This window comes from Nomascus leucogenys, chromosome 13 (genome assembly GCF_006542625.1).
Source record: "Nomascus leucogenys isolate Asia chromosome 13, Asia_NLE_v1, whole genome shotgun sequence".
Classification (NCBI taxonomy): Eukaryota; Metazoa; Chordata; class Mammalia; order Primates; family Hylobatidae; genus Nomascus; species Nomascus leucogenys.
In genome coordinates, this window is record NC_044393.1 from 96,038,196 (window position 1) to 96,052,502 (window position 14,307).

General features: G+C 36.1%; 1 protein-coding gene across 2 annotated transcripts in view; it reads left to right on the forward strand.

Moving 5' to 3' along the window:
* The window catches only part of CNTNAP2 (contactin associated protein like 2), a 2,305,108-nt gene that overhangs the window by 1,262,124 nt on the left and 1,028,677 nt on the right, over nt 1–14,307 (forward strand). For both annotated transcript variants that reach the window (XM_030826021.1, XM_030826023.1), the window contains one exon: nt 11,270–11,441. In XM_030826021.1, coding sequence (XP_030681881.1) covers nt 11,270–11,441 — 172 coding nt within the window. The remainder of the gene's footprint in view (nt 1–11,269; nt 11,442–14,307) is intronic.

Sequence of the window (14,307 nt, forward strand, 5' to 3'; positions counted from 1 at the left end):
ATATTTAATGGTTTAATTAATATTGTTTTAATTTGTAAATTTCAGAAGAGGGATGATCTAAGTGGGTGAATGTATCCTACGATTTTTAGGGTTATGGATCTCTCTACAGCAAAATCTGCCTAAAGGAGATACGAATTTACCTTGCAGTGAGAGTCAGGAGTCAGAATATTCAGAGTCTTTGAAAGCCACAAAAGTCATCCTGGTTTGATCATATAGAATACATATATAAGGATCAAGTGTCAAATGCTACTGACAGGTGTAGTAAGAGAAAGACTGAAAAATGTGCTTTAGTGGCCTGAAAATTATCACTAACATTAGGAAGAGCAATTTCATCAATAATCCATAGACCTTGAATGCATAATAAGGTGGAATAAATGTAATCCAAATTAGAGCTCTTGGATGATAGAATTTTTAGTGTTAAGTGCCATTTCAGTTGGAAAATAACATTTTATACAAATAGTTTTTATTTTGAAACAATGTAGAACTTACCAAAAAGAATTGCAAGAAGGATGCAAAGGCCACTAGTATAACCCTTCACCCAGAGACCTCCTTCAACTTTGTTACTTGTTTGATAATGTCCTTGTATTAGTCTGTTTTCACACTGCTGATAAAGACATATTCATGACTGAGCAATTTACAAAAGAAAGAAGTTTAATGGACTTACAGTTCCATGTGGCTGGGGAAGCCTCACAATCATGGTGGAAGGAAAGGAGGAACAAGTCACATCTTACATTGATGGTGGCAGGCAAAGAGAGAGAACTTGTGCAGGGAAACTCCCATTTTTAAAACCAGATCTCATGAGACTTATTCACTATCACGAGAACAGCACGGGAAAGACCCATACCCAAGATTCAATTACCTCCCACCAGATTCCTCCCATGACACGTGGGAATTGTGGGAGTTACAATTCAAAATGAGAGTTGGGTGGGGACACAGCCGAACCATATCATTCCTCCTCTGGCCCCTTCCAAATCTTACGACATCACATTTCGAAAGCAATCATGCCTTCCTAACAGTCCCCCAAAGTCTTAACTCATTTCAGCATTAACTCAAAAGTTCATAGTCCAGCGTCTCATCTGAGACAAGGCAAGTCCTTTCTGCTTATGAGCCTGTAAAATCAAAAGCAAGTTAGTTACTTCCTAGACACAATGAGCATACGGGCATTAGGTTACTAGAGCTGTTCCAAATGAGAGAAATTGTCAAAACAAAGGGGCCAAAGTCCCCATGCAAGTCCAAAATCCAGCAAGGCAGTCAAATCTTAAAGCTCCAAAATGTTTCCTTTGACTTCATGTCTCATATCCAGGTCATGCAGATGCAAGAGGTGGGCTCCCATGGCCTTGAACAGCTCTACCCCTGTGACTTTGCAAGGTATAGCCCCCTTCCTGGCTGCTTTCAAGAGCTGGTGTTGAGTCTGTGGCCTTTCCAGGCACACAGTGCAAGCTGTAGGTGGATCTACCATTCTGGGGTCTGGAGGATGGTGGCCCTCCTCTCACAGCTCCACTAGGCAGTGCCCCAGCAGAGACTCTGTGTGGGGCCTCCGACCCCACATTTCCCTTCTGCACTGCCCTAGCGGAGGTTCTTCATGAGGGTCCCACCTCTGCAGCAAACATCTGCCTAGGCATCCGTGCATTTCCATACATCCTCTGAAATCCAGGTGGAGGTTCCCAAACCTCCATTACTGACTTATGTGCACCCACAGGCTCAATACCACATGGAAGCTGCCAAGACTTGGGGCTTCTGTTCTCTAAAGCAACAGTCCAAGCTGTATCTTGCCCCCTTTTAGTCACAGCTGAAGTGACTGGGACACAGGGCACCAAGTCCCTAGACTGCACATAGCAGAGGGACCCTAAGCCCAACCCATGAAATGGTATTTTCCTCCCTAAACCTCCAGGCCTGTGATGGGAGGGGCTGCCGCAAAGTTCTGACATGCCCTGGAGACATTTTCCCCATTGTCTTGATGATTAACATTTGGATCCTCGTTACTCATGCAAATTTCTGTAGCAGGCTTGAGTATCTCCTAAGAAAATGGAATTTTCTTTTCTATCACATTGTCAGGTTGTAAATTTTCCAAACTTTTATGCTCTGTTTCCCTTTAAAAACTGAATGCCTTTAACAACACGCAATCACCCCTCAAATGCTTTTCTGCTTAGAAATTGCTTCTGCCAGATACCCTATATCATCTATCTGAAGGTCAAATTTTCACAAATCTCTAGGGCAGGGGCAAAATGCCACCAGTCTCTTTGCTAAAACATAACAAGAGTCACCTTTGCTCCAGTTCCCAACAAGTTCATCTCCATCTGAGACAACCTCAGCCTGGATTTCATTGTCCGTATCATTATCAGCATTTTGGTCAAAGCCATTCAACAAGTCTACAGGGAGTTCCAAACTTTCCCACATTTTCCTGCCTTCTTCTGAGCCCTCCAAACTGTTCCAACCTCTGCCTGTCACCAGTTCCAAAGTTGCTTCCACATTTTCAGGATTCTTTTCATCAGTGCCTCACTCTACTGGTACCAATTTACTGTATTAGTCTGTTTTCATGCTGCTGATAAAAACATACTCCAGACTGGTCAATTTACAAAAGAAAGAGGTTTAATGGACTTAAGTTCCATGTGCTTGGGGAAGTCTCACAATCATGGTGGAAGGCAAGGAGGAGCAAGTCACATCTTAAGTGGATGGTGGCAGCCAAAGAGAGAGAACTTGTGCAGGGAAACTCCCATTTTTAAAACTATCAGATCTTGTGAGACTTATTCACCATCACGAGAATAGCACAGGAAAGATGCACCCCCATGGTTCAATTACCTCCCACTGAGTTTGTCCCATGACACATGGAAATTGTGGGAGTTACAATTCAAGATGAGAGTTGGGTGGGGACACAGCCAAACCATATCAGTCCTTTGCAGCAAAAGGACCCACTCGGGGATCACATGTCACACCCTGTTTTTCTGACTCTCCAGTCTCTGACAATCATAATTGTATCTTCACTTTTGTAATTTCTTCACTTTCACAACCTTCTCATTCTTGAATATTCTATCCCAGTCATTTGTCAGTTGTCCTGAAATTGGGTTGGTTTGATGTTTCTTTGACGTTATACCCAGCCTTGTATTTTTGACAGGTGTCTTACACACCATGCTTTATTATTCTCATTGAATCTCATCAGGTGGCCCCCAGTGTCAATTGGTCCTGTTACTCATGGTGATAACATTGATAACTTGATTATAAAGGTATCTGCCTGGTTTCTCCAATGTAAAGTGACTACTTTCCCCTTTGAAATTAATAAACATATATTTTTAATATTGGGGTACGTAGGTTTATATATTTATGAGGTACATAAGATGTTTTGATACAAGTATTCAATCATGGGGATTGGGGTATCCATCTCAAGCATTTACCCTTTGAGTTACAATCCAATTACATTATTTAAGTTAATTTAAAATATACAATTATTATTGACTATATTTACCCTGTTGTGCTATCAGATAGTAGGTCTCATTCATTAGATGGGGTGGTTTATGAGTTTTTTCAAAAACCGTATTTTTAAGGAGATAGTTTGAGACTATGTTCTGCTTCCAACTTTCACCCACTTATTTGAGCACCTATTGATATGCCTTGCCTGAATTAATTATTAACATGATGGTTTCCAAATGGTGACTTTCTTCTTCCTACACTCCTGTTACGTGTATTACTTAGCATAGCGCTATTGGAGGAGCTTTCTATTTTCCCTATGTATTTATTCATTTTTAGACAGGTGGACTCTTGGATTCCTATTTTATTCAGTAGGATATGATCTGTAGCTTCCTTTTTTTCCTCCTCTCTTTTTTATTTTGATATTCAAAATCTCTTTTTATACTCACATTATTTATTTTGTATGCAAATTGTCCTTAATTTGGGGAGCAGATGCCATTTCAGACTGGCTCCTGTGTCATTCTGACATGGCCCCATCATTCTTTGGGCACTTCATTACTTTTTCGTGTGGCAAAATGTTCCAGACTCTTATTGTATTTTCCCTAACACAGCTTAGAATCAGTCATTTCTCCAAGAAGTCTTGGTTTTGCCCAGCATAGAAACCAGGATCTGGGAAACAGAACTATTCATTTCTTTGAGAGTGACCCTGTACATAGACTGTCCTCAGTGGATAACAGGAACTGTCTGTATATTGACCAAATATACAATTTCATTCATTCTTATTTCTGTATCTATCTACATATAGTGAAAACCACAAATTTACACTAATTGATTAAATCCTAATGCAAACCCACCGGGTTCATTCTTTTTTTTTTTTTTTCTTTTTCTTTTTTTTGAGATGGAGTCTAGCCCTGTAACCCAGGCTGGAGTTCAATGGCACGATCTTGGCTCACTGCAACCTCCACCTCCCGAGTTCAAGCATTTCTCCTGCCTCAGTCTCCTGAGTAGCTGGGATTACAGGCGTACACCACCACACTTGGCTAATTTTTTTGTATCTTTAGTAGAGATGGAGTTTCACCATGTTGGCCAGGCTGGTCTCAAACTCCTAACCTCATGATCTGCCCTCCTCAGCGTCCCAAAGTGCTACGATTACAGGCATGAACATTCTGTCTTTCTTATGTTTCATATTTGTACCCTCTTTCTTTGACGTTGGGAATTTGGCTCTCGCTATCCTCCATGTATTTATTTATTTGCTCAACCTGTACTGTAACCAATCTCCCAGCCACATGGGGTGGAGATCCTGGGTGGATGTCCTCTGTGCACAGGTCCTGGACACCACTAGACTCTCTTCCCCTGGACCACTCTATCTTCCTGCCTACTTGGACCCTAGTTTTTATGAGGCTGTTTTCCTGCCCCTGCTCAATGGGTTTTTGACTAAGTTATTCAAGAAGGTTGAGTAAACAGTAGAGATTAGTAGACATTTTGTTATTCAGGAAGGTTGAGTAAACAGTAGAGACTAGTAGACATTTTGTGCAATCTGCCAAGATCAAATTGAAAGGAAGACAGTAGGTGGTTTTAAACATCCTTAAAGCATTCCACCAGCCTCCCTTGGACCTCCCAACCTTCCCAACTTTAAAAAAGGCAGAGAGAAGCTTTATATGCACTTGGTTTTAAACATGTAAATTTTTCAACCTTGTTGTCTACTGTTTGCTTTTTCTGTACCATCAGATGAACATTATAACTTACAACAATTTAGGTTGCCATTTTAATGTCAAAACAAATATCAGCAAGTTTTTCACTGATGTATTTCTGAATTAAAATTTTAAAACCTTGAAAATGCATGTGTTTTCTTTGTCAGCGAGAATAGCAATATACTGAGTGGACTTCAAATCAAGTATGAAGTTTTTATATGCAAGTCTTGAAACAGAAATTTCAGACATGCCAGTAAAGTAATATAATTACAGTGTTCCTGTAAAGAAGGAAGGTTTCCAGTGCATGGAAAGCAAGATGCAATTGAGCCTGACAAGATTACAATTCGCTGTGGGTGTTTTAACACCTTGTCAGATTGTAGAAACCAGTTACAACAACCCATGTATAGACATTGTATTTTTTATTCCAAATTCATAGAAATTTAAAGATATAACAAAAATACACAACAATTTTACCTTTATATTATATTTTTACTAACTTGACAATTGTTTGTTACATTCACTTTATTTCCATTTTATAGCTATTCATTTATGATCTTCAAAATGCCAGCTGCAAATTTGTATTACCAAAAAATCCCACTATTAATCTAAGTAGGTTAAATCCTGAGCTTTGGAGTAGTCACTGAAGGTATCACAGACACTAATACATTAGTATTTTTACTGAAATTTCATTAGTTCATAAAGGGAACAAACACAGAAAATAAATAATAGGTTCTTCTCTGTTTCCAAGGGAGTTAAAGCAGCAGGAGGTTCAGTATCAGAGATCCAACATCTTTAACTCATTGTTGACTAAGGGAACTGTCAATATTCCACCAGTTACATAATGTTTTACAGGTGTGAGTAATCTTCAGGTTCTAATTATTAAAACTGATTTGGAGTATAATAGGATGTATTTGTTATTCTTTGTATTAGTTTTATATTGCTGCATAGTGCATTGCCTCAAAACTCAGTGGCTCGACGTGGTAATAATTTATTATCTCTTACTTTTCTGTAAGAGGCCAGTAATTTAGGAGCAGCTTGGCTGGGCGGTTCTGACTTGATATTTCTTATGAGGCTGCAGATACATGTTTCCTAGAGCCACAATCAGCTGATGACTTGACTAGGATTAGAGGATCCACTTGAAGATAGCAGACTCACATGGCTAGCAAGCTGCTGCTGGAACTTGGTAATAGGCTTTAGTTCTCCTCCTAGGTGCCTCTCCATCTCACTACTTGAGAGTTTCCATGGCTTTTAGGCTGGCTTCCCTGGAGTAAGGGATCCAAAGACCAAGGTGCAGCCTCTAATAATGCGTTTATACTTAACCTTGGAAATCATATCACTTTGTTATTACTGCAACATTCTGTGTCACATGGAGCAGCACTGATCGTGTGGGAGGGAACTATACAGGCCATAAATATTAGGAGGTGTTTAAAATAACATAATTATAATGTGAAGATTTATGGCCATCTTGGAGATTGATTGCCAGGGTTCACCCTATAGACCACAGAGATTCATATATTTTCCCACACACCAAGTACACCCAACCTCCTCTAAAAGCCATCCAAAGTCTCATTCCACTAGGCCATCTGCTCAAATTCCAGGACCTCATTGTCTACGTCAAGTCAATCCAAAATGAATCTCAGAGAGTCCAAGAGAAAATGAACTGTTTAGGTATAGCCACTCAAGTACCACTTCCCAAGTACAGTTGTCAATCTTAAGACCTGTGAACAAGTTTTGTGCCATCCTCACACCACATATACAATGGTAGATTATGCACAGAGAAACCAAATTAGACTCTCTGGTCCAAAAATGGAGAAAATAAGAGAGACAAAGAAGTCACTGGTCCATAGCAGTTTTGCAATCCAGTCAGGCACATGTTGGTCATTCTTGATTAGAACTCAGTCATGCTATTTCCCAGAAATGATTCTCCATGGCTCTTGGCTCTGCCCTCTGTGTTCTGCCACTCTAAGTCATCCTTTTTTTATATATATAGAAGGTTGTCTATGTTTACAGCTGCATAGACTCCTGACCATAAAGTTTGGAGGTCAAAGGCCTTTTTCTATTTTGTCCCAACTCTGTCCCTTTCAGTACAAGCTGGTGGTGTTACCTCCAATATAGTTATCTTAAAAATGAATGGGTTTTCTGTGAATTTTATTCAGGTTTACTCCATTTAATAAAAGGCACATCCACAATTTTATAAAGATAAGCTCCCCCTTACCCCTTGAGCTTCTGTAGATTTACAGAAGGAAAATGCTCTTAAGATAATTAGAATCCCTATTGTTTAACTGAAAAGACCTGTAAAGCATACAAATAAGCTCTTTAGAGGGTCTTCTGTCTCATGGAGTGTCTCCCTGAGGAATACCTAATAATTTTCTCAGGTCTTTATGTAGATTTTATAGACACACTTCCTTGTCATTTTTAGATCATGTTTTCCTGGAATTTGATCTTTGCTTGGAAATGTGATTTCTTAATGTTTGCATTGTTCACCATCTGGAGAGACTGGAATTGAAAGAGCATTTTACTTTAAAATTCAGTAATGCCTGGCTTCTTCATTTGTAATAGTTCTTCTTTAGCTTTTTCTCTCCCATTTTCTTTTTCTTTTACTATAAGCAGAAGATGCCCGATGGCTCCTTCAATACTCTACCTGGAAATGTCCTTAGCTAGATTATACATTTTCATTTAACTATATCTTTTTCTTTTCCATATTATCACAAGAAACAATGTTGCTAAACTTTCCACCAGAACATAGCAAAGATCTAATTTTCTCTAATGTCTGATGACACTTTCCTCACCTTCCTTTAAGTCATTACAGCTCCTCAAGAGCTGTCAAGCTTCTTTTAAGGACTGTCCCACTAATTTGCATATTCCTGTCCCTAAATCACTGCCACATTTTTAGGTTTCTGTTATAATTCTCTGCCAGTATCAAATTCTTTTTTTTTTTTTTGGTACTAAAGTATTTTATTCTATTCTATTTTCAATTTTTATTTCCATAGGTTTTTGGGGGAACAGGTGGTATTTGGCTACATGAGTAAGTTCTTTAGCGGTTATTTATGAGATTTTGGTGCACCCATCACCTTAGCGGTATACACTGAACCCAATTTGTAGTCTTTTATCCTTCACCTCTCTCCCACCTTTCTTCCCTGAGTCCACAAAGTCCATTGTATCATTTTTATGCCTTTGCATTCTCATAGCTTAGCTCCCACTTATGAGTGAGAACATACGATGTTTGGTTTTTTATTCCTGAGTTACTTCACTTAGAATAATAGTCTCTAGTCCCATCTGGGTTGCTGTGAATGCCATTAATTCATTTAATTTTATGGCTGAGTAGTATTCCATTGTGTATATATATAAGAAAACACATATTTATAGTAGCACAATTCGCAATTTCAAAAATGTGGAACCAGCTCAAATGCTCATCAGTCAACGAGTGGATTAAACTATGGTATATATACAATGGGACATTAAGCCATAAAAGGTAGTGAATTTACAGCATTTACAGCAACCTGGATGGCATATCCAGACATCAAATTCTTTATTTGATGTCTATTGTTGCATAATGTATTGCCTTCAAATTAATTCAAACCATGATGAATATTCATTACCTCTCCTGGGCCACTCCAGAAGACTGTGTATGACATGGTGATGACTTGCCATAAAGTAAGCAATCTCAGAGACCAAGTTGCAGAGTTTTCTGTTTTTCACAGAAGTCAGGCCTAATTGGTTATAAAAGGGGACAGCAAAAGGGTCTGAAATCAGGAGCCAAAGATTAATGATGTCCATCTTGGAATATTTAAACATAATATATGGAAAGAAAAAAGTTAATGCATATGCAGTATTTTACCCTTTAATTATCTTCTCCTAGAATATATCTCCTGTTGGAAAATAAAAGGACTTAACCACTTCAAACTTCAAAATTACCGAGATCAAACAACATTGTTATAAGTGACTGATGAAGTCTTGTTTTACAATCTTAATTATGCCAAATTTGTAGTAATCAGTATTTATGCAGCTGCTGTGCTTCAGAGCAGCTTTTATTTTCACAGATACATCCATTCATTTTGAAATCTTTCAAAGCTAGTGTGGATATGGTGAGACTCCCAATTAATAAAAAAAAAAAAAAACCCAGAAGCAAATAAGAGTCTTCTTAAGAGTGGTCAGTAAGTTACAACTGGGTGTTTTCTCTCTGCTAAGTTTAGACATTACACTCTATTCAGTTTTATCTTGATTAAACAATTGAAAATTATATGTGTGCAGGCAACTGGTCTAAACAGATCATTTATCTAATGTCAGCATTTTTCTGAAGGGACTAATTCAATGCAAATGAAAAAAATGTGGTTGACTAGAAAATACACATATATACACACACACACGAGCCATATGTTAACATTAAAATAGAGCCTTATATGGATTTTTCTAAGTCAAGAAGTTAATTCAAATACAATCTTATTTTTATACAGTACTGTGTTAATAGAAAATAATATGTACCTTTGTGATTAATCCTTAAAGGAAATTCAAATGACAATTATTGGACTTTAAATATTGTAATCCATTAATGAAGACAGAAAGAAGATTTCTGCTATACTAAAATACTATCCTTAGTCAAAAAGAATAGGATATTTTGGAAATATCACTTAATAGCTGATATGGTTTCGCTGTGTCTCCACCCAAATCTCATCTTGAATTGTAGTTCCCATAATCCCTGTATGTCATGGGAGAGACCCACTGGGAGGTAATTCTATCATTTCATAATAGTGAGTAAGTTCTCACAAGATCTGATGGTTTTATAAGAGTCTTTTCCCCACTTTGCCTGACACTTCTCCTTGCTGCTGCCCTGTGAAGAAGGACGTGCTTGCTTTCCCTTCTACCCTGATTATAAGTTTCCTGAGCCCTCCCCAGATATTCTCAACTGTGAATCAATTAAACCTCTTTTCTTCATAAATGACCCAGTCTTGGCATGTCTTTGTTAACAGCATGAGAACAGACTAATATAATGGCCAATTTTTGTTTTCATTGAAAATTCACTTTTATCCGTTTAATGGAACTTTGGTTCCAACCCATTTTATATAAATTGTTTGTTGTTACAGATATTATAATAGATGAAGTGAATGTGTCAATAACTTCAGATTTGCAAGCAGACAAATTAGTACAGTTTAAATCTGCCCAGTAGGCAGATTTGGTATGGTGAACCATATGAAAAGTAGAAACTCTGGGGACTTTCTGGAGATACTTAATGGGATTGAAAAATACCATTCTCTTATGGCCTACAAATTTTCCATGCATAATGCATGTTCTATCCAATTATGCATGTTTCTCTTAAAAAGATATAATAGTAATTGATTGGTGGTGATCTCTTAAAGTTATTTAGTAATAAACTCTTAATATCTGATTTCAAGGTTGGTGTGTGCATTCTATTTCCTAATAGAATCAAGAGTATTCAGTGTGTGTGTGTGTGTTTACTCTTGTTATCTACTCTTTTAATTTTAGTTCTATCTGTTATTATTTACTAGTATTTATACCATATTATGGTATTTTATTTATACCATATTAGATAGTTTGTAGAAGATGTATATTCAAAGTAGGGTGGCTGACCCTTATGCCTAAATTTATTTGCTTCTAATATTCCCTTGGATTTTATAAATTTAAAAAAAGCATCTGTAATGCAAATATCTCTTTGAAATGAGTTACACACTGATCTACTTTACTTCATAATAGTAAGTGTAGCTTATTTGACATCTGAATAACAGGCAATAGGGAATTAAGAAAATAGAAATAAATATAACAGAAATAAGAAGAAGAAAGTTGGATAGTTGGGAAATTTCTAAGTTTTGTGTCCTAATCTCTGAGGGCTGGCTCAGCAGAGATAGAATAACAGTGAGTCTTTGACAGCAGAGGGACAGAAAGATGTGACAGTGAGAAAGATGATATCAAAAGAGAAAATTTGAGTGACAGTAGACCCCAGAGGCAAACATTGACCTAGTAACCTATTACAATTCAACCCTGACTTCTTCCTCTGTAATAATCTCACTTTCTCAAAAAACTTCCTTTTTCTACACTGAATCAGCAAGGATCAAAGAAACAGTAGTTGGATGTGATGGCTGTGGCCAGGTAGAATACTCACAAGAATTTTAGTGAAGCATACTGTTCACCAGATTTACATTCCCATTTCTTCTGTTTCACAGGTTTTCTGAACCAGATGAATAACTCAAGTCACTCTGTCCTTCAGCCTTCATTCCAAGGATGCATGCAGCTCATTCAAGTGGATGATCAACTTGTAAATTTATATGAGGTGGCACAAAGGAAGCCGGGAAGTTTTGCGAATGTCAGCATTGACATGTGTGCGATCATAGACAGGTAAATGATCTTTTCATCCTACCTCACGTTGTCCAAACTTTCCAAACCTGTGTTTCTGTCGTGAGACCAGTGAAACATCCCAAAAGAAAATTAAAGTTAAAAACAGGTGAGGTGGAAGTTACCATTCAAACTATGTATTGTAGTATATTTGTGATATTAGCAGTGATGATGTTTATGTTTTTATGTGGATATATATATCATATATATCATACATGTATCATATGTGATATATATGTATCACATATGATACATGTATCACATATGATACATATATATCATATATGATACATGTATCATATATATCATATATGATATATATGTATCATATATATCATACATGTATCATATATATCATACATGTATCATATCATATGATACATGTATCATATATATGATACATGTATCATATATATCATACATGATATGTATCGTATCTATGTATCATATATGATACATACGTATCATATCTATGTATCATATATGATATGTATATCTATGTATCATATATGATACGTATCATATCTATGTATCACGTATCATATATGATATATGATACATATATGTATATGTATGATGACTTGGCCTCAGCATGTCCCTTGCAAAACTCACTTCTGAAAGAAAAGGAATATTACAAAAGTGTCAGTGCGCAAGATGGGTATTTATGAAGCAGAATATTTAGAGTAACTGGTTCAGCTTACAAGATACACATATATATATCATATATATGATATATATGTATCATAAATGACACATATATATGATGCATATATATGATGCATATATATGATACATATACATATATAGGATACATCTATCTCACAAAACATATCACATATATGTATCACATATGTATCACATATGTATCACATATGTATCATATGTATGTATCATATATATGTATCATATATATGTATCATATATATATAAGAAAACACACTGTGTTTTTGCATTTGTTCAACAGCCTCCAATCAGAGAATCTGAGCCTTCAATGAGTAGTTCTGCAAGCAAAGCAGTGTGGTAGAGAAACTCTTGACAGTTTATTTTTAGTTTTGTTTTCTATGTCTACAGCAGAAATGTGCCTTCTCTTTCTGTCTCAATGATGACTTGGCCTCAGCATGTCCCTTACAAAACCCGCTTCTGAAAGAAAAGGAATATTACAAAAGTGTCAGTGTGCAAAATGGGTATTTATGAAGCAGAATATTTAGAGTAACTGGTTCAGCTTACAAGATACACCTATTAAAATATGACAAAAATCAAATCTTTATTGGTTTTGCAAATCTGGGGAGAAATTTTTAATAAAAACTTTAATCGTATTCTCACACAGTGGAAAGATGCAACTTTTCTGTGAAATATTATGATTATACTGCATACACTACCTTAACATACTTCTAGACAGTGCCTGTCATTCCACTATGAACAAGTTTCATTTTGAGATGCTTTGTCTGTAAACAAACTATATATGATTTGAAGTTAACCTAGTGAATTTATATGATTCTCTAAGATATATTTAAATCTTTTGAGGAAGAACTGTCTTATTCTAAAAGCTCATTTTATTAATTTTTTGTTTAGGGAAGATGAAAGTTCTTTAAATTTTTTTAAAATTTTGAAATAAGATATTAATCCTATCTCAGTCTACCCACAATAAAATATAGACCATAAGTCTTTAACAAATTTATTTTATTCAAGAGGAAATACTTTAAGAAGTCACTCAAAAATGAATTTTACAAACATATAAAATAATTTATTTTGAAGTAAGTTTGCTTTCATAAAATCTGAATAAGATGGCGTTCATGCGAATGGTAAGTTACAGTTTGTGGTGGCTGTAAGATAGAACTTTTATAAAGCCTTCACATGCTTGTAATAAGACTTTATGATGTAGTATACTGCTTATTTCTATTTATGTGTGCAAGTACTGATCTTAGTAGCCTAAGCAGTTTATATTTAAATAGAATAGTGAACAATTTTAATGGAAATATACTCCTAATTATTGAGCCATTAATAATGTATCAGCTATTATTTCTGCCTAGAGCAAGTAGCAGCAATAATCAGAAAAGCTGAGATGAATGTTTTAAAGATCATTTGTTCTGATTTTAGATAATTATCTACATATTATAATTGTTTTATACAGAAAAAATATTTTCTTCATAATAGTTATGGAGTTTTTTAGTATCTACTCTTTTTCAGGTCAGTAACTGTGATGATACATTAATTTCATTACCTCTTTTAGCTTAGTAAATGGGCTAGGTAATATGTTGCTGTTTCTCTCTAAACATCGTGTTTCTAGGCATTATATATAATTTGTTTGCTACTAAAGAAGGAGGGGTGATATGTTGAGATATTAATGTTTTGCTCTGATAGAGACAGGAGTTAAATCGGTCCCAAAAGAATGAATGGGATTTTGGTAAACGAAGAAAATGGAAGATGATACTCCTGGTGGGGAGACCAACACAAGGGAAGGTATAGAAAAGACAATACAAGTTTCAATTTTTCACAGATACAGAGATACACAAAATATTTTTTTTTGCCAAAATAGGTCAGGCCCAATATTCATCTTGCCAAGTTTCCTGCAGCTAAAAGAACAAAGTTCACACCTTTCTTATTCTTTAGGATGACAAATGAAAAGATTAGCTGCAGGGAAGTAGTCACCTGTGACACATCTCCACGCATTTTCTAAACCTATTATGGAACCTATTTTTAGCTTATACTAATTTTTTTAAGGCAACAACATCTGTACCTTAAATACCAATGTGTGAAACAGCAGATTCCTTTAGTCACCTAAAATGTTCCCAGTTCAAAATCTTAAGCGTGAAGTGTTGTACTTTCATAGGTATGAGACAGTACTATTTTACTTAAACCACTGAAGAGT